At 39.6% G+C, this 22503-nt stretch overlaps 1 protein-coding gene across 2 annotated transcripts in view; it reads right to left on the bottom strand.

Moving 5' to 3' along the window:
• Positions 1 to 21997, bottom strand: part of fhdc1 (FH2 domain containing 1) — a 68966-nt gene extending 46969 nt beyond the window's left edge. For both annotated transcript variants that reach the window (XM_044029411.1, XM_044029412.1), the window contains exons 1-7: positions 21830 to 21997; positions 8948 to 9787; positions 7258 to 7319; positions 4421 to 4523; positions 4159 to 4244; positions 2281 to 2381; positions 376 to 446 (exon numbers count right to left, since the gene is read on the bottom strand). In XM_044029411.1, the coding sequence (XP_043885346.1) occupies positions 376 to 446; positions 2281 to 2381; positions 4159 to 4244; positions 4421 to 4523; positions 7258 to 7319; positions 8948 to 9454 (930 nt within the window). In that variant the 5' untranslated portion in view covers positions 9455 to 9787; positions 21830 to 21997. The remainder of the gene's footprint in view (positions 1 to 375; positions 447 to 2280; positions 2382 to 4158; positions 4245 to 4420; positions 4524 to 7257; positions 7320 to 8947; positions 9788 to 21829) is intronic.
• Positions 21998 to 22503: the final 506 nt, after the last annotated feature.

Genomic DNA, 22503 nt, shown 5'->3' with positions numbered 1-22503 from the left:
TCCTCCTCTTCCTCACATATACTTCACACACTGGTATAGTGAAATTAGATTAAGATGACTTACTACAGTGATTTATTCCCAATAAAATAATCCACTCTCTCATCATCCTCCTCTTCCTCACATATACTTCACACACTGGTATAGTGAAATTAGATTAAGATGGAGTGAGAGATGAGGGGACTCTAGTTATTATTATTGAATTTATTATTATTTTTTTGTTATTTGTTGAATTTTCTGGTCAAAATTCCTCAGCTCCACTCCGATCACATACCCTGGTATATACAGCGGAACAGCATTTCTGATTTAGTACCATCAGGGGAAGATTGTGTACCACTGGTAGAACACGCACAAACAGTTTGAGAACCATGGACTTACAGCATTCATGATGTTTCCTGCCTGCAGCACCAGATGCAAAATGGCATGGAGCTCCTCGCAGTTCATCAACTCTGTAGGAGGAAATTGATACAGACACAATTAGAGATTTCAAACCATAATATAGTATAGAATGGTATAGTATAGTATACAAAGGATGTTTCAAAAGTATCTATATTTAAATTCAATTTTTATCACCAGTCTCTTTGGTGCAAACTGACAGTTTTAATTAAATGGTGTCATAAACGTTCTACTTCATTTAGCCAGTGCAGTGTTTTGTGCAGTCAGGAGTTGTTGTACTGAAGACGAGACGGTTTAAGTAAAATCCAATAAAGCACAAAAAGACCGGACAGACTGACTCAGCTAAAATGACACAGAGTCTTAAATAAAAACGTATTATGGTGAGTTCATTAAGACCTAAAGCCTAAAAAAACCCTATAAACAATATCATATCACGATGCAACATTCATATCTACATATCAGGAAACAAATATGAACTATATAGTGATGAACTCCATTCTAGAGCAGAGAGGGATTTTCCGTGAGCCACTGTTTTGGTAACCCGGTCCAGCTTCTGTTTACTGTGTTCATGAGGTGAGCCCATGTGAACACTCCCCCATCACACGCTCACAAACTGGACACCAGGTTTTGTGAGTTCAGGATGTCCTGAAGCCTTTCCCGTTTCTATTTTGTATCAACAACAAATTAGCATTTTAGCTAAAACACCAAACAAAGATGGTGAACATTATAGAGTGGAGCTGTGTGGTTCAGGTAGGTCTGCCAACCATTCCGTAAAATAAGGATTTGTTCCGTATTGGTTAGGGTTAGATAAAATATCATATTTGGTTGATATAAAGTTACATACATATAAATGCTATTGTAAATATGCTATTGTGTGTGGGTAATGTAGTATGTAATGTAATGTAAAGTTCTGTATATCAGATACATGGAGGGGGAGGCGTGTGCACTGTGTGGAAAGTGCAATACTTTACTGAATGGAACGACCTATAAGCTACTAATGGACGTGTTTTTCTTTTGTTGTTTGTTGGTTTTTTGTGTGTGTATTGTATTTAAATGAAAAAACAAATACAAATTAAAGTTTAAAAAAACACAGAAACCAAAACAGTGTAAATGAGTAAGTGAGTTCCTTATTTTCTGTGTTTTCTGTATTTTCAACTGTGATTGTCGAATGCAGGCATGTACTGTTGTCAGGCAGTGTTTTTGGAGGAGCACAGCTTTCCAATATCACATAATCATGTTAATTTAATCGTAAGCAGCTACAACCATGATTGTGATTAAAATATTAATATGAAATGTGAAAGAATCATGCATAGCATGCATTCATCTCACTTTACTGGCACTCAAGTGGCAACCAGTCAAGACGTCACCCTTAAGAATCTCCTCAGAAAAATGTAAAAATAATAATTAGGCTCAGTTTCTGATAGACTTCCATTCAAACAAAATTCTTTTTTTTACAACCAGTGTAGCTGCCCCCTGGTGGTTATTCAAGCTCTATATAGCTCTATCAAAATGTATCATATCCTGTGTGCAGCGTGGGAAATGTGGAGCTGATCAACTCTGTGTAAAATAAATTGGTAATTATTTGAATATAGCAGCCTTTTGTTTACTGTACTACTTTATTTAAAAGTCAGGACGCTGAATTATTGTACAGTCAACAGAAATGATGGCAATTTATGTAATTATCTATATTCAAGTTTAAAATTATCAGTTCAAAGCAGCACTAACATGACACAGCCTTCTCTTTCCACTGTGTCCCCACATCACTGTTTCTCAAGTGACACATTCCTACATTCTGTCAACTATCAGCTCAAATATCTGGGTCATCTGTCCTGAGTGCGTGTGACTGTGCGAGTATGGCCGTAGCCACTGGGGCGCGTGTGCTGTTACCTTTAGTGGCGATGCGGACAACATCGATCTCGTGGCTCATCGCAGCACAGGAAGGAGAGAACTCCTCATGGAGGACCATGGCCTCAATCCGAACATCAAACCTGTTAAGAGTCGAAGCACAGCAGGGATAAACCTTGGATCTGAAGTGGATCTGAGTCCAAGGGTCGAGAGAAGGGATGGTAAAGGTTCCCCAGAGAGCTATTAAAATGTTTATACAAGGGTCCTCAAGGCTGATAAATAGGATACATGATGTTTAATATTCAGTAGAACATAGACCACATCTTCAACTTCACCGGCTGTTAAAAATTCACAGCATTCAAACACAAAGTTACTACTTAACTAATACTCTGATTATTTAATATTACAGTGTTCAGTATATATATTTTAATTCCACCTTATGGCTATTTACGTGCACAACCCCCTTTGGGGGTGGTCAGCTGCACTCTTTCTGTTGATTTCAGGTTATTTTGATTGATTGCTTGATTGTCTTGTATATAATTGCTTTATTTAATAGGGTTCATGTTAGGGTTGGGACTGTCTCTGTGTGTGGTTTTCCAGCTGCACAGTGGCAGAGAGGAAAGCGCTCCAGGTCAATCAATCAAGATCGCCTTGAGAATATGGTTGGCTGCCCTCTCCCTTAAACAGTTCCCGCTGCCTCAGAAAAGCCACAGACATTTTTGCAGGACTCATCAAACCCTGGTCATAACTGCTGCCATTAGGCCGATGATACAGATCCATGAAAACACTGACAAACAAACAAAAAACTGCTTTTACACCATAGCCATTAATATATGGAACCATAATGCACCATACAGTCTGAAGTGATTGTGCAACTACGCTGAGCGTAGATGTCTGTCTTTTGTGGGGGTTTTTCTACCCTTTTTAACCCTTTGTGCTCACGTGGTACAGATCTGTGCCGCAGGTGCACCCTTGGTAATTTGCCATAGGAATAATACACAACTCCTTATATTGACATCCTGGGGGCATGTGTTTATAGGTCACATGTGTTGTTGAAAGTTATGATTCATTTGATATCCCATTTTTAGTAGTGATATAAAGTAGCAGAATAGTGCAGAAGTAACAAAATAAACAGTTTTTCTTTTATTTTTGTTCATAAAAACAAGCCATGTGAACTTTGAACTGTGAAATTCAGTCCGATTTTAAACAGTACTTTTTGATCAGGTGTGTTTATATAGTTGGTGAAAATTATTATTTTTCTTTTCAACAGATTACCTATAAGTTGAGCTGAAAAAATGAATATAAGACACTCTATATTGCACATTCTTATAGCCTCTGTATATACTGTACGTTTAAACATAGTAGTGGAAAAAAAAGCAGCCAAAATGCTCTGTGTTCTAAGGGTTAAATTAGAATCTATTTTCATATTTTATATATTATATATATCTCTTTTGCACTAATAAGGAATGCACTCAATTAAATTGTACATGTAACAGTGACAATAAAGAAATTCTATTCTATTCTATTCTTTATTTATGAAGCTACATTCAAATTTCCCTTTTTGGGCTACACTTTAAGTTTTCTTGTACAGACAAACATTGGCATATTTATCATAAACCCTATATTGGCTATTGCCTCTCTTGGGAAAATAATAATAATTTTAAAAGAAGCAGCAGCAGCACTTTAATCTGTGTGGGCAGGGATTTTTCAGTGATTATCAAGTGAGAAATAATAAGTTTCAGTTTACTCTGGAGTCTAAAGACAGTGTACAGTGTAATCCTATGCAAAAAAAACAGCACACCGTTAGATGAACAATGAGCAAGGTACCTGACCTGTGCATATCCTTCATGATTCACTGACTGTCAACAAGTGACTTCACGTTTCCGTTTGACACAAACTAGACCATGAAGATCAACTCACCGTGGCACCTGGATCAAGAGGTACATAAAGGAATCGACCAGTGTCAGCTTGTCTGGGTCTCCTTTAAACATCTGCAGCTTCTTTATCTGTAGAGAAACGAAAGAAAGAAAGGGGGAAGCTTAGTAGCCTCTAGTGTCTCTTCACTCCACATAAACTGTCCTTTTTTTTGTTCAGCAGTGATCTTCATTCAAAAACCTTATGCCATTCATTATTTGTTAAAAGCTTCACAGACATGCACGAAAACAAAAACTCAAACACAGACCTCCTCTGCATCAGGAAGGAGCTTCAGCAGGTCTTTGAGCAGCTCTGCTCCATAAATCTTTCCATCTCCTTGTCGAATGTCTTCGACAATAGAGCGGTTGGACCTGAAGGTGAGACAGCACTTCATTTAAGTTTGATAATGAATAGCACAGGTGTTCTCTTTTAATGTTTGCTCCTCTGTGTTTACAGAGAAGAACATAATAGATATCCTTGTGGTGCTGGACACCATTGGTTAGCTTTGGCCCAGCTTCAGTTGCTAACCTGTCTGTATTTCAACACTTTCATTTTGATCCTTGAGGAATAAAATGGAGTGAAATGAGAATCCACAAAGGTCAAAAAAGCTCTGTAATCAGACGTTTCCTCAGCTTCGTAACTCCATTCCTTTACTGCTAATATGACATTAATTTCCTGACTCTAAAAGTACTTGTAAGTCTATATTAGAGAGAAAAGAATGCAAGATTAGAGCCTAAACAATGAGGACCAATGGGGGTTTAGGCATATACTGATGTTGGACGGTAAAACCTTTCTGATGTGTACTGTATATTAAAAAGGTTCCAATATATATAACCAAAACAACGAGAGTGATTGTGAACTTAATTATAAATAACTTTAAATACATCCCATATAATGGTCTTGATTTAACAAGAAAACAGTGATTTACATAAAACATTATTGCACAGTAAACATTTTTAAACATAGTACTGATCTTAGTAAACACCTAAATAAGTAAAAAAAACAACTAATAATGACTAATTTCAACTTGTTTTTCTGCATTGTTTATACAGTGATAAACACATATAACAATATGTCTTCTGATTTTGATTAGGCAACCAACATGTTTTATAAGTTATTGATCAATAATTGTGAAGTAGCTTTTAAAAATAATAGAGAATGATATCCTTTCTGGAATGTGGAGTGGAGAAGTCCTACATTAGATGCCACTGATTCTTATGGCATATTTCCACCGGCTCTACTCGCCTCGGCACGGCATGGTTTAAGTAGCGTTTCCACTAGCATAGTAATAGTTTTTATTACCTGCGATGATTGGTCAGACTGCCGATGATTGGTCTGAGTAGCTAAACGTGGGTTAATCTCCAACAACTATCAGGAGTCTGGTGTAAAGTCACTAGTCACTTGTCTTGTGTGTGTGTGTGTGTATGTCGTGCATAAAACAAAGTCACCGCAGTTTCACGCAGGCGTGCAGCGATGACTCCGCCCATGTTGAGTAGGTACTTTTTATGGTACTCGAGATGCAACCTAACTGTGCCCTGTCATGCCATGCCGTGCCGAGGCGAGGCGAGTAGAGCCGGTGGAAATACGCCACTACACACTGAACCTTTATTGACCCGGGAATTGAGATTCAACCGTCAGCAGCTTCTTCCACTGCACCTTTATTTGGTCAGACTCTGTCAGTCCGAAATAATATGGGACAGCGAGTGAACCAGTGTTAAAATCTGCTTACAAAACTAAACCCTGACCCTGGTGAGGTCACTGTTCATACCCATTCCTGACAGGGCGCAGTATGACTGAAAGTCAAATGACATTAAAATACAGTGGGGAGCCATGCAAATAGACATGAAATCACACACCTAACACACTTCTTGTACTGTGCTTCAGACTAGTTATGCAACACAGCGCTGAGTCTGCCTGAGCACACCTCAAGATTTCCTGAACCAATTCATTATAAACAATGGAGCACTGTGTAAGCCTATTAGAATTAGTGACAGAGATGTTGACCCTAATCTGTCTCAGTTATGAAGGTTTTTAATGGACTATTTTTCCTCAGCCAAGCAGAAGGTGAATGTTTTCAAGACACCATTGATGTAAGGACTCATTCCTCATGGGACAGCAGAGTGAACCAGCTTAAAATGTAGCACATTAAAGGATAGAAATCATGTTTTCCTTCCTCCCTTTCACTGGGTTACAATTTTCCCAAGCGATAAAGAAACTTCGTAACCTCGTCAAAATGACAGAAAGCTCTCTCTCTGTCTGTCTCCTCTACACTATGTTCACCACTCTCCTTCCATCTCGCCACTGTGCACCAGTAATCCTAATACTAGGCTCCAGGCTCAATATCTCTAAACCAGTTACACAACAACATTGACATTCATTATATTTGTCTCACTGAAATGTCATACTGTTTGCTGCAGGGGTGGGAATCACAGGGTACCTTACGATACGATGCATGATACATGGTCCACGATACCAACAATATCACGATGCGAAAAGTTAAAAGTGCAGCATTTCTCTATTTATTCACAACATGGAGAACAAACCATTTCTAAAAACTAACACATGGCTTCCCAAGGCTGGATAAACAAATGACAGATCCATGTGCTATAGTTGTTAACCAACTCACAACTTACCTAAAGGTATGCAAAGCAGCCAAATGTGTGCAGGGCTGATAATCCCTTACTAAGGGAATAGCCAGTAAATCAAGTCACGTCAATTATATTCATATAACCCAACATCACCACATAATATGCCTCAAAGGGCTTAAAGAAGGGAAAGGGCTGACTGGTTATGGTCATTGGCTTAAATGTGTTGTTTACACCTTGGTTTAAAAGCTTGAAAAACTGCTGTGTCAAAATGATACTGGCATTGGTTGCTACCCAAGGCAGGGATATTGGTATTGGACAAAACAAAAGTAGCCCTCGGTAGGTTGATACCAATGCCGATATCATTTTGACACAGTTTTTCAATATTTCAACCCATTTGAGCTGATGCATGTACCACCTCGCTATAACCAGTCAGCCTTCACTGTTGGGCCTCGACAGACTTGGGTGCCAGTGCCCTAATTTGCACATATTCCACTGATTCCATTGATGCAGGACTTACTTCTTGAACTGCTTCAGGAAAATGCCAACATTCATCCCCCTCTTGGAGTCAAGAATGCTGATCTGAAAACACATGAGAGACACCATTAGTAATTCAACTGTGGCTCTGGTGAGCAGAAGCCTTGAAACACATGTACAGTAAACACACTCCCTCCTCTGCTGCTAACCTTTCCTGCTCATTGTTGTGTTACATTACCAACACCACCACTTACTCCAACCCTATGGGACATGGAAATCCAACCAGGCCACATGTGTAGTTCACACCTTCTTTGTTAACAATGTTTTTTTCTTTTCTTCTTCGAGAGATGACTGTACAGCATGTACATTTTTTAAAAAGGCTCCCTCACAGGAAATAATTATAGCTTTTCAACAGCAATTAAAGACTTAAAATGGCCAGTGCTGGTGAGGTGGAATAAAATAAAGTACTGAACTTTACAACAACATGTCAAGGGTAACCATAACCCTTAAAAATTGTTTATACTCTCTAATATTGAAGCTTAGTAATATTTAAACAATAACTTAAAATTATACATAAAACAAGATAAGTTATAGTTAACTTAAGTTAAGTTAAGTTATACAGGTACAGTTCAGCTCGCCATGGTATGGTTTGGAATGGTAAACTCTGTTCTGATTGTGTTTCCACCTCAAGGTTTCTCAGCTGAATGGCGATAGCTGCTCTAGCAAATACTGCTGCACACTGACATTATTTGCCAAAAAAAAGTTGCACAAAAGGCCTTAAAATCCTTTCTGTTAAAATGCACATTGTATTTAAAAATGCTGCATTTTGTGTTTGATGTTTTTCTGTTGACCAATCAGCAGACTGCAGTGTGTCTAGCTCCACCCCTCGGAACTGCAACAGATGGATATTTTAGTACCTTTTATGACTATTGACAGAATAAACTGTGCCGCATGGTATAAACGGGGGTTTTACTGTTTGTGTGTCACTTTACAGAAGTACACAATGATGCAAGCGTGCTTTCCTGTTCTTCACTGACACAAATAATGTTTTACACTCAAAGAAAAGCTGAAACTAAGCACCATTACCTAACGTATCCCTGCAGGGATATCACATTATAGCAGGAGCAGTGTATAGTTAGCTCTGGACAGTTATGAATCTGGGTCTTTGGGTCCCATCAGAAATGTGTTCAGGATCAGCAGTAACCAGCATTTCTTTGTAGAAACACTGGCAGTGCATGAAAAACAGTTTGTGAGTGTCAAACAAATTTACTGAATCTGGGCTTAAACTTGAACATTTCATCGTGTGAGACTCATAGTTTTACATGTAAATGCATATAATATAATATTAATATTATAAAATAATAATTTTGAAAACCCTACAATTTGGTTTGGATTTGAACAGTAATAATAATTTAAATAATTAAATACATTAGTTAATTTAGCTGGAGGCAAATGTCCCATATGTGAATGTCTCTTATATAATAAGTAAAATAACACATGACCAGTTCAGGAACCCCTGGATCTTAGAATCATCTTAAGTATGACGTTAGTGCAGGATATCATTCAATTACCAACAGCAGATTCTAAACTGTATGGTGTTAAACAGCACTTATATTGGTTGTCCTGTGTGAGTTAAATATAGACATATCCCAGACAAAAGGCCTTTTCAAATACAGGACTAATGTAATTCTGTAATTCACCATCAGGTAGTAAAGGTCATGGCAATGACTCACCTCATCCTTGCTGCTCTCTTTGAATGAGCGCGACCGGGACACACGAGTTGAGGATCCAGTGGATGACGTCACCCCTCGGATCCCTGTCAGTGCCTCCTCCTGTTGCCCAAACAGCTCCTCCACAGATCGAACATCAATCTGGTACTGCTGCTGCCGCACTGCCATCGTCCAAATGTTGGGCTTCCCGCGTACCTTCTCCTCCGGAATCGGCTTCCAGAAGAAGCTGCGCACGCGGCGCTTTTTTCTCCCATTGTGGTTAATGGACGTGATTGCTGGCGGCGGAGGAGGAGGGGGCACTCCCGGAGGTGGTGGTGGTGGCAGTGGAGGAGGAGGCGGGGCTTCATGTTTGAAGGTGTCAGGAGTGTCACCATGGGAAGGGAGTGAGGAGTGAGTGTGTTCGGACATAGAGGAGAGGTCTGAGGTGGTGATGGAGGAGGTGGTGCTACTCCCTTTACTGCTGCAGCTCTCTGGCTCATTAGTTGTAGATGGACAACTCATAACAAGCATCACAGTCCGACCAAAGTCCTTTAGCACATGAGCTCTATGAAGAGAGAGTGTGGTCCACAAACTGAATATATTTGATCACTATTTCCTCTTTTTCAAGAATGATTTACAAACTTGTTTTCTTCTAGCTGCATCCGTTCAGTCTGAACAACAAAAATGATTCAGTGCTGTCCCTTTTCTGCTGAGGGAAGGTTATATTCCTTCATCTATTCACAATAATGGGAGCATGTCCTTTGATTCTGTCCATCTCCATCACTCTGCTGGTCATCCATGGTGCAGAGCGCTCTGCTTTGAAGGTTACCACCCAGGGGGAGGAGGGCAGCGACGGCCATGGAGCTACAAGAGCAACAAAAACAACATAGGACAGGATTATACAGAGGCAGTCATGCACACTGCCATGGGAAATCTGAAATTAGGGGTAAATTAAGGGGTGTGACAGATCAAAAGAGAAGGGGTTCCCAGTCAGAGGGGCTCACAATAATAGTTTTCTAGTGTTGAAGGGCTTTGAAGTCAGGCTCTGGGCTGGATAATGGTCAGTGGCATTACACATACAACTTATGTTACACAGTTTGGTAACTTAAACAGTCCCCATGTAGCAGAGTGTTGTCCGTAGGTTAAATGTGCTGTATGTAAGATTTTGGTGTTACTCTATATAGAAAAGTTTAGTATTAACAGCTTTACCAGCTGAGAAGACATTGAGAGATGGCACACAACAGTGGATTAAGTATAGGTTTAGAAGAATAGCTATAGGCAACCATTAGGGTTTGTTACCAAGCTATCAACCGAATTAGGTTGAAATGTATTATATAAGTAAATACATCTTTGTTTATGGGTCTGCTCCCAGTTACTTAAATGCTCTCCTAAAGGCTTATGTTACCCCTCGACTACTCTGTTCATCCAAGGATTGTGGTCTGGCGATGCCAACACCCTGCACAGGACAATACAGACTCTTTACCCGTTCCACGCTGGTGGAATAACCAACCAAGCGCTACCAGAACAGGGGCATCCCTGTCTACCTTGAAGAAGCTCTTGAAAACCCAGCTCTTTCAAGAGCATCTTCTGTCCTAGCACTTACCTTACCCCCTACCCTGCACTCTCACCCTCTATCAGTCCACTGTTCCTATAGAGTGGAGTCCTTTCCAAGACTTCTTCTCTGTAGCTTATTCCTCTCTTGTCAGTCGCTAAATGCTTAAATGTAACACTCATCATCTTGGCTATAAAGTGGAAAAAGACATGTTTAATGTTGTGAAAAATTGATAGAAAAAAATGTCCTTGAAATACACTCATCCTCCATTAAATCCATCCATTATCAAAACCAAGAAAAGAAGCACAGATATGGATACTGACAGCACACCAACCAGGGAGCCATAACATAAACTGCCAAATATAGAGAGCCATGATTAGTTATCATATATTGATTACTTTATTTTTGCAGAGCAACAATTATCAAATCAAAAGTGATCTTCTCGATTTACTGTATACCTGAAGAGAAACATAAACTGCACCAAATTGTCAACAACAGTCCAGAGGATAATTTATTAACCACATAAGTGCTCACTGATGATGTGGTAAATGAGTACGGGAAAACCCAAACATTCTTAATCCTCCCTCACCAGGAGGAAAGGAAGTACTCGAGTTGCCCACCCTCCCCTTTCTTTCTTTGTCAAATCAACGGCTGCACTGTTGCACTCACTTGCAGGGAAACTAGTTGTGTTTCAGGACAACACATCACTCACTGCCACAGTTGGCCTGGCTACAGTGATCTGATACTACTCTCTGTTTAAACAAAGAGATGAATAGACGCTCTGACAAAAAGAAAAAAAAAAACTCAAAATAAATCAAAGGCCTGGTGGTGATGGGGGTGATTTTTTTCAGATACGTTGTGGGAAAAGAATTTGGTTTCAGGGGAAATAAATCAGAACCAAAAATAGTCAGGTTGTCTGGGTTTGTTCTGATAAAGAAAATAAAAAGTATCTAACACTACAAGTGATTTCCTGAATGATTACACCGCTTCTTATATATAACTTTGTATCTTCTTAGTGGTAATCTCCCATTAGTGAGCACAGCTTCCTTGTCCACATGAGACAGAGAGTATATTACTAATTGATAAAGAGGAAGACGTCACAGGTGGCCTCATGTTGCTAACATCAGGCTGCACACTCAGCTGTGCTGTCCTCAGAGCTGGACCCCACCATCGCTCATGTCTAATTCATAAGACAGTGAGAACATCTGACCTCACACTGAGTCATCTCCTCCTGCTCTGCTACAAAGGTGGACACTCAAACAGTGACGATGGAGGAAAAAAACCCAACACATAGTATTTAACTATAAATGTACATTTCTTTTTTGTACTTAAAATCAATATTTTGGACAAACTGTGTGACTTTTACCCGAGACACGCAGCCATGAAACCTGTTGGATGGTCACCCTTCCTGCTTACCACTAGTTTATCTGCAATTTAGTCAAAAATAAAATTCCATGTTATTTGAGTTTGACTGTTATTTGGTTTGCTGGTGTATATGATTATGGTTATGATATTGAATGTAGAAGTCAGTTACGTCAAGAAATGTTCTGCTCAAGTTGAAATATTGCAACTCAAGCAGGCAAATTCAATCGCAGGTCACATATTTCACACATTTGCTTTCTGAGCGTGGTGTCAGATGCACTCAGGCTTCAGGTGCTGCCTCGCTACAGAAATCAGCTCCTTGACAGTGATGCATTGCTAGTATTTTATAGTCATTTAATTTCCAAAAGCTGGATGAAGTTACAAAACCAACCAACAAGGCTGTAAGTGACATGATTTACAGAGGAGGAAACACACCTTTCAGTAACACTATACAGAGATGCCCTGAGGGGAAAGAAAGCAGATTCCCCCACATCCACCTGCTGCCGTCAATGAACACAGACAGATGAGGGGCTTCATATCAAGGACCACCTGCTTTTAACCCTGAGGCTGTCCCACTCCTATCGGTCTTTATTACTGACAGGGAGTACCCCACCCTCACATAGCCAAATTTAACAAAAGTCAACGTTAACATGAAGAAAGAAATGGCTTCTAAAGCAGTGGGTGTGGGGCCCTTTCTCACAAGTCTTTACCCGAGTTAAAGACAAATAGGCCCTTTTCACAGCAGCCATTTTGAAAGTAAAGTGCAGTCCTGTCACACTCGGTAACACATTAACATTTTAAGTTTTCACTGCTAAAACATGCCAAAATCGCTGATGTGCAAATGAATTTCAAATTGACACCATGAAAGATTTTTGAGATGATGAGAAATGAGAAATATTTGAACCTAAATTTAAAAAAAACAACCATCGCTTTAGTCGAGTCCTTCAAGAATCTATGAAAAAGAGCACTGATGATGTTCTAGACACTTTTTTCTACCAAGACACTATTGATTTTACTTTAATATGTTATGCACCTGTGGTTGTATAATACACATTTTTTCTTGTTCTATAGATACTGTAAAGGTTGTCATATTTACAGGGAGACGTTAGTTCCAACACAGACAAAATCTCCTATAACACACAAATATGTCATTCTGAAGGTTGAGGTGCCACAGCCTGCTATAATAATCTGCTGTTGCAAACTTCCAGTTCAATTTCCTTGAGGTCAGTGAAGACCCCGCACTTACACTACAGGGGCAAAGAGGTGCCTTCACAAGGGATTTGGCCAAACCTGCTCCATCATCATTACCATGGGAATGCTCATTAGCACAGAGAAGCTTTAGGTAGGGCTTAGTGGGATGTCGCTGTCAGATCATTTTGTTTTTGATCCCCCTGATCACCTTGATCCCAACTTGTCCAAACGAGGGTGAGGGGACGGGAAGTGATGGGATTTTAGAGGCACTCTAAAATCACTCTTGACTGTAATACTTTGTCTGTATCAGGCATGTCCAAAGTAGAAAACAGCCCAAACTATGTGTCATCCCCATTAGCTCATCTGGTAAGGAGTTGAGCTTTGAAACCTGAGTCCTGAGTTCCAAACTCAGTCGTAACAGACTGAAATGATTATAAAACACTACATTTGTATGTAACTGTTAGGGCTAAAAAAAAGAAAAAGAACTGACTATTGGCCCCTAGAAATCTTCACATATCAAATCTGGTCCTCATAAAAATGTTTGAGGACACCTATCCATGTATATAATTACTATCCTTAACTTTCTACTCTTTTGTGTATGTGTATGTGTCACCCCGAGTACATTTCATGTCAATATTACAGGTGTGACCTGTGACCTGACCTATTTTTGCAAACCTCTAATGGTGTGTATTTATACAGTGATTTCCTTGTCTTGATGACCACTCAAAGCTGCTTTACACTACAGTTTTGCCATTCACCCATTCACTCGTTCACTCACACTGTCATACAGTGTGTATATATATCTTTCATACACATTCACACACTGCTAACACAGGCCACAGGAGCAATGAGGGGTGAAGTGTCTTGCCCAAGGATACATCAGCATGTAGACTAGTGGAGTCGGGAATTCAACCCACAACCTTTTCCAGTTAAAAGGATCCAGAAACTTTCATTACCAGGAACTAATTTACCTGGGGAAAATAATTCATTTGCATTTCCACTGCACTGGAATGGTCTTGTTCACAATCAGAGTGCTGTTGCCAAAACAGGCGAACGATACATGCTTTCACGTCAGAGTCTCAAAAGTCTCGATTAAGACCAGCAAAAGTTGCTAGATTTGTCACTTTTTGAAAAAGAGTCACTATAAGGATCTGAATACTGCACAGGCAACACTGAAACAGATACAAACTGTGTTCCACCAATCAGTGTTCTTCAGCACACAGCCCCAACCCTCTAAAGTTCCTGGTAATCTGAAAAGTCCCTAGTCATGTGTAGGTTCTTCATACGGGGAAAGTTTGGGATCGAGGGAAAGGTTTTCCCTGGGTAATTCCGGTGTTAAAGCACTGAGGTTTTTCAAAATCCTGGTTAAATTAGAAAAGTTCCTGCAGTGGAAAAGGGGCTATTGAAATGGTCTTTTACATGATGAATAAAATCATATATTGTCCCAACCCTTTTCACATGCTAACATAATGAACATAAAATGGTGAATATGATAGAAAGAGCTTCATAAGTTTGAACAGGAACCTCATCAAGTGGGTCTTCCACACTGAAGCGGAGTAGCAGCAGCAGCCCACGACAACTTTAAGAAATACACCAAAGACAAAAGAGCTGTGCTGCCTAAAACCTTCTTTTCACACACAGAAGAAATGAAATAACACTTATGAGCTGCAGACCTTCACAGAGGCTGTAGTTCATCATCTGGATGCAGCAGAAGTGACAGACTGCAGCATGAGTACTGTTGTATTCAAGCCACATGCTGTCTTCTATTACATTAAAAAGGAACCAATGTCAAAGGCAGTTGGTGTCAAACACTTCTATGCAAAACTGCGCGGACACTGTTTTATTCACACCTTTATGTAAATGGCTCCTCTGACAGGTTCTATTATCAAGGTAAAATGTGCCTCAGTTTCAAGCTAAAGGTCAAATATGTGGTGAAGTGCACTGCACTGCACTGCATCTACCACCTCGTGCCACTGGCTGTGCAACAAACAGAGCTAACGGAGTAAAACACACCAGAAACTTTACATTACGCAGTGGACAAGGAAGACATTTATCAAATATTTCCATAGAAAGCATACTTAAAGTACCTTTATGCTATTTTCTTAGTGAACCTTGGCCACTACATAATTCATAATATCTGCTTGAATAAAAATTAAATCCTTTTTCAAACCAGACTGCTGCTGACCAGAGCATACAGCTGCCCAGCGAGGCTGAGCCAGACTGTGCCAGCTCACCTACAGCATGTAAACTCATGGTTTAGTGAAATATTAATAATGTAGGAAGCAACATCTACCAGAGTAGAAAAAAAAATCTCAATCCTTTTTGAATATGTAATTTATTTTATTTTTTCCGTGTTTTATTATTTTTCTATATTATGTTGAGTAAAGAATTTGTTGAGTAGTAATCGGGAAGCCTTGCACTATTTGCATATTCGGCATAAACAGTACAAACAAAACAATTCAATTTGATCTTCACTCTTAAGTAGCTCATGAAATGATCACCTTTGCTGTCCTACACTCCAGTGACACGAAGCAATCAAGGTTTGGACTCCGGACCAATGAACATGTAAGTGCTCTAGTGTCCGCATGCTGTCAAATCACATCATCTTCATCATAAGAATTATCTGTTTCCTTAACACATTCAAACCCTCTGCTTATCTCTTCATGCCACTCCTCATCCAACACTCCTCATCCATGTTGATCCTTTCTAATTTAATCCACAATAAAAGCCAGACGCTATTACTTAGGGCTACACGTATGATTAAACCAGAACTGCAGGTGACAATCTTAAAGATAATAGCATAAATGACTTGACATAAACATCAGCAGCCTCCATAACAAATTGCCATGTGCAACAAACACATGAGGCTTTGTACTGAGGATTAATACGGCTCAAACACAACTCAAATCTTCAAAATCTGTTTAAAGGAGATTATCACATTGTGGTTTTAGTCTAGAGAAGGATATGAATTCGAAAAGAGGTCAAGGTACATGACCACAACATGCCATTTGAAACTAAACTTGTCACAAATGACCGACAGTGTGTGACCTCATTGGTTGGAATTGAGCTAAAGACACACATCGCTGCACCATTGTGACGTTGTTTATACTAAGAAACAGGAACTAGCAAGAATACCCCTTTAAAAGTGAGCCCTCTCAAAATGAATGTCATTCCATTGAGATGTTTCTGGCTAAAAAATAAAATGCAAAGCCATGACTGGTCACGTCACAGGACATGAGTGGCGTTTCCAGGTGTCAATGGGACTAAAGGTGCGTCACACCCTTCACCACCTCACCCACAGGCGTAGAGGATTACCTTTCATCTGCCTTTAATCTAGGCTGATGAATCAAACGCCATAGATTCACGAGTACCAGATGGTAACCAAAGGAAATAAAAGTAAGGGGTAGGGTTTAAAGTTGAGGAAAGGACTGTCACTGGACTAAATGAATGCAGGATGAAATGAGTTAAAAAAAACACTTTACAGACAGAAAAAATGACACAGATTTGGCAAATAATTAGAGATAAATTAGAAAAATGTTAACTGAGGAATATAATGTTGAATAATTGACATTCTGCTGTTTCTTCACCAGCGCACACTCTTACTTAAAATGTGTCAATGATGTACATCCACATTTGACTAATGTTACTATAAATAGACTGTTATCTGCCTCCCATCTCTCCGCATAGATTGAGAGGAAAGCTGTCAGCTGGATGTGACAGTCCTGATTTTTAATTAATAAAGCTGCAGAGAAGAGACCAAATCCAGTATGTGTGTGTGTTCTATGAGTGAATAAGAAATACAGGACCATTACTGATACGTCACATTCTGAATTTATCGCCAGTTGCCAAATAAATACAAATTATGTCTTAATTGTGGAACTGTAAGACTGTGGACAGCAGGTCTGTGGTTACATGGTGCAACCAACGAGACACAGAAAACAAGTATAGGTGAATCTCACCCCAAATTCTTCAGACAGAAATGTGGGTTTCTGGGTAAAACACTTAGACGCGCTAAAGGTTCTGATTGATTATCACGTCAGATCATTTTGACATGGTGTTCTGCTGCTTCATTTGTTCATGGAAATACTGCTGCTGGGTCTATATGGGCAGTCTGACTATTGTTTGAGGACTAAACAGCACCAAGTGTTTAAAGACTAAACAGCACAGAGTTTGGCAGTAACACTGTAAGTGCTGATTATGGGACACTCCTGTGAGAGTGTGTAGAAAAGCACCACAAAGACTCATATTGATATAATGTATAAAACATGTTGAAAAGCTTCTCCATCTTTAGTTGTTGACTGATTTCTATAGTTCAATTTTGTGGTAACATCTTTGGGCCAAAAGCAGCTAAAACACCTGGATATGGACGACTGAGGAATATAGTTCTTTGTCACCGATGTACTTATTTTCCTTGAGTTTAAGACCAAGCTGCGAGTGTGTTGTTCTTCCTTGCATATCCCAACCTCGTGTACAAAACTAAAATCACAGCCCCCATAACTGAATGATTTATTTTTACAAAAATAAACCGAGTCAACTGGAAAAACCTCAAGTGCCAACCAACAATTGTTTTGTAGCAGCAGTCTCTGCACTGAGCCTCACTTCTGCAGCACAGACACCTGCAGACTCTATAGGAGACCATGTGCAGATACTGGAGCCCACAACACAACATATACGCCAAGCTTAGTGCAAATCTGCTAATAACAGCCCGTGCCTGAAACACGTTTTTTAGATTTTAAAGATTAAAGCAGGCGGTTTGCAGAGCATGCGAGCCTGTTGTGTTAATGACTGTTTAACAAGGCTTCACCTAAGACTAATATGAATGTGTGTCTGAGCCGTAACAGGTTATATCACGCCTGAAAGCTGACCTGTGACAGAATTTAAAAAAAAATCCAAAACCTGACCAGGAAGGAAACTGCTGCCAACATCTCACTCATTCAGACTTTAGTTGGTAAACAGCAAAAACATCTTCATACAATCTTGACTCGGCTCGGCTCTACTCATTTTTCTGTTTTTCCATTATTACCTAGTACTTTTTTCAGTAGCTTCTCTAGCGAGGTTCCAAGCAAGCTGAGCTGATATTAAAATGTGACATCAACAGACTGCCGACCTCTGATTGGTCAGAGAGTGTAGTCACTGGAAGAATCATGAGTGCGACGTTCGACACAGGAACCAAACCGAACAATTTCGAACTGTAGATCAGTCAAAAAGACTAAAAAATCTGAAAATATGCGTTAATCTCTGACATTTAGCAAGGACATTTCTAAAATCAATATTTAACAGTGTAACTGGTGTATTTAGCGACATCACTGCTGAAAGCCGGTGATCGTGAGGCGAATCACAACCCATTCAGTTCAGTGACTGTGTGAGGCGGAGTGCACGTTGAGGAGGTACTTTAATAATGGTAAACAACGTGCCGTCACTGTATGATTTCCAGCAACAGTACTGCAGTTGATAAGATGTCTCATTCCACTTCCGGGTCAAAGGTTGGTGAGGACATTTTGGTGCATGCCTTAACGGCAAGTCCGACTCCAGTCCGACTAAAGGTATACATGCAGGAGTAATCGGACTATCAATTGCATTATTCAGGTACGTAAGTCTTTTATTAAGAATAGCTCGATTTTAGTCAGACTAATGTATTTATGACAGATAGAAAACCAAATTAATGTTTAACATTCCCTGTTGCCTCCAGGGCTAATTTGATGTCCAATAACACTGAATGGGCTCTATGATTTAAGTATACATAAGAATTATGAATAACATCATGAAGGAATGAATCAGCTCGATGGCCTGCACCTAGGGGTGACCACAGAATGACACAGCAGCTTTGAAAATCCTGCCAAGGGTATTTTCCTGACACATGACACATCATCTACAAAACTGAATCTTCTAATAAAAAAAAATAAAAAGGAGAAAAGAAAACCAGGTGAAACAAAAACCCACCCAAGTAATGACGAGAGGGACGAATGAGATGTGACAGGACACGTTGTCAGAGAGGCGACAGATCAAAAACAAAGCATTGAATCGACTCCTTTTTGTTCCTGTGATCAGTGTCTGGCCTGTAGCAGACGGCTGCCACTCACGGCTCCAATTGATGCTCCAGCAATCTGAGCCTGGTGCCGAGATCAGCTTCAGGCAAAAATCTTACTGCGTGTCTCGTCTTCCTAGTCTGACTTTTGTAGCATCATAACGCACATACTGAAAAAGTGGCTTTAAACGCGACAGCTCCTGAAGTGAGATGCAGGTGACGATGATACACTGAGGTGACGAATGAAGCAGGTGCTTAGGTCACCATAGAGACGCCAGCATGGAAACATGGAGGGAATGCAAACATGTTTACATGGCAGTGGGGAGAAGTGTTTGCCCAAGGGCACAAAGACACAGAGTCATTGGAGAAGACTTTCAAACTGGCGAAACACTACTCACAGGCACAGATCACATTTCAAGCTCTGACTCTGGAGCCACGGAGCAAAAACCTTAAACAATATTTAGAAGATAAAACATGTGACGGAAATATAAGATTATCCTTTATTTGTAAAAAAGAAAATCGTTGCCTTATCTTGTACATGGTTCATAGGCACTTTCAGTGTCAAAATGTGCTCAAAATGATTTAATTTTAACCCTTTAACACCTAAGCCTCAAGATGTCCATCTGCTCTTTTTTTTTTTTGCTTATTTTACACGTAAAATGTCCTGTGACTTTTGCCCATTTTTCCAGAATACCTTGCACAATCTGTTATTTACAATTTACTGCATGTTAAAATAGTGTGTAAACAATTTAAAATGAAGAAAATCCAAAAGTTCCATTTAGAAAAAACATTGTGGCTGTACATGAGCACCATATTTTCTGTGTTGAATGAGAAATTTGAACAGTATAAAACATTCAAAAAATTCAAAATCACATTTGTATCAATGTGCAAAAACAGGCCAAAAATGGACACCGCTGTCAAGTCGCCGGGTAATGACGGTCATGCAAAGTGCGCTTGCCCAAACGTGTCATCTTCAATATACTCTGTGTTAAAAGGGTTAATTCAACTAAAAGATATGGTGTTCGTCACCGTGTTAAGTGATGATGTTCATCTAATAAGCTGCTAATTATTGAATAAGCGAACAGAAAAAATTATCAGTTTCCTTGAAAAACACATTAAAATTCAACTCATGTTTGCATTTCTCTCTTTTTTGTAATTTTCATTGCACACAGATTAAATTTGAGTTTATAAAACATTGACGATTTGAAGATTTTTAGGCAATAAAGAAGACTTGAGTTGACTCGAGTCGCCAGCAACTATTCAGCTCCTCCTTGCTCCCACACAAATAAATCAAGCCCCCGCCCTCCCAAATATCTTCCTCCTCATGATGACGTCAGAGAATTGAGTTTTCCATGTTACTCTCAGCCTCCACAGCAACTGGGGGTGACACCACCCTCCCCCCTGACCTGACCCGGGGAGAAACTCCTTTTTTTTCCTTCCACAGGGGCATTGTTCCCAACACTTGAATGGATTGCCCTCTAATTCATCTCAGCATGGATAAAAGCATACAAAAGCCAAGGAAGCTTTTGGTCTGAGGTGCAGAACAAAACCGACAGGGGCAGAGTTGTAAAGCCATACATGCTGAGCAAAAAGGGCTGGTGTCTTCTGTTAGGAATCCACAACAACCATCACCACAACACGAAACACTGTTTCTTACTCCTGTACTCACTTTACTTTTAAAATTAAAAAAAATGTCCATGTGTACAATAGCTGTCTTCAAAAGCCAGTCATGGAAACAGAACTAGAGGGATTTAATAAAGTTTGGATCAAACTATTTCCTAAATGAAATTCTATGAATGGTGGTGACTTGTGGGAAACCACATGTATATCAAGCATCTGTTCAAGTATACTTGATATAACAGCAGTACATGTATAAAAACAGTTTATAATCAATATACTATGCATAGCACAAACACATTTATTATATCATATTAAAAATATAGTACATATAAATGGTTTGCCTCAGATTTGTTACATGTTTTTTAATGTTTAACAAGCCCATTAGTATCTTTTTGAATCAAGTAAATGCATTATTAAAATGTCACTGAGGAGGAAAAAGCTATTCTGACATTTACCGCAATGATAATTGATTAAAAGTTTTTAATTGTGATAAGATGTCGGCCATATTGTTCAGCCCTGAATCGTGAGCTACTTAGGGATTATGGGTTTGTGTGATAATAAAAATCATAATCAGTACATTTACAATATTGTAAACTGCCAGTTAAATGCTGCAGTCACTGAAGGAGTTAGTGGAGTCCATTTACCACAACCTGAAATCACTACTACACCAACATGTACCTTGCTTATGTGAAACAATATTAAATAAAAACCTCATGTAGACTGACACTAATTATGTTACATGTCAAAGTGAGTGAAAAAAACGGCCCATTTCACACCTTGGCTTACAAAAGCCTCCAGTTAAACGTAATAAAGCACATTTAGAGGTCACTCACTGCCATGCTAACTGGATTCAGACGACTTCTGGCAATAAATCCCGCAAAAGTGAGACAATTCTAACTGTCACTGTTCAGTAAAGCAACACATGCAGGCCTAAAACTGCACTAAATCCTCATAATGATGTCATTTAAAAAGGTGTGTGAGGTGAGCTGCAGTGCTGTGGACACCTGCACACAAGGAAAACACGAACACAGGCTCGAGTCTCTCTGGGACTTTTCCACAGCAGAGTTAAAACGATCTGTATGATGATGGTAATGGTGATAATGATGTTATTAATGATGATAATGGTGATGCGGCGGCAGCGTCCTGCTCCACTTACCGTGAGGATGAGGAGCCTCGCCGGGAAACGTAATCCGCTCCGACACCGTTGAAGTTAGTGAGGAGGAGACACTTGACTTTTCTCGGGAGGGAAGCTGTTCAGTGTGTGTGTGTGTGTGTGTGTGTGTGTCAGGTGAACTTGCTACTGCTGTCCTCACCGAGCTGCAGCACACATACACACACACACACAGCAGCAGCAGCAGCAGCGGCAGAAGCAGGAACAGACGGTGGCAGCGTTGTAGCGTTGTTGTGAGCTTCCTGGGACGTGATTGGTCCAAGTGGAGCAGGCGCGTTCACGTGTTCCCTCCATGCGCGCGCCACAAGCAGTCGCCGTAACCAGTGGTGCAACCAGTGATGATGATGAGTTCTGTGTAAAGTCACTGGGTTTATATATATGTATATGTGTATACATACACACATATATATATATTAATATATATATATATACATATATATATGTATATGTGTGTACATACACACATATATATGTATATGTGTATATGTATATGTATATGTGTGTATATATATATATATATGTATATATGTATATATATATATATATATATATATATATATATATATATATAAAAACACTACTTCCGGTGTTTTGGGGTATGGGGCCAACGTGAGGGGATGAAATGTGTGTATGTATAATTACACTGACCAAAGTAATTG

The sequence above is a fragment of the Solea senegalensis genome, linkage group LG6, assembly GCF_019176455.1.
Source record: "Solea senegalensis isolate Sse05_10M linkage group LG6, IFAPA_SoseM_1, whole genome shotgun sequence".
NCBI classification, from domain to species: domain Eukaryota; kingdom Metazoa; phylum Chordata; class Actinopteri; order Pleuronectiformes; family Soleidae; genus Solea; species Solea senegalensis.
Note: the sequence above shows the minus strand (reverse complement) of the source record. Positions and strands in the feature narration are given on the sequence as shown.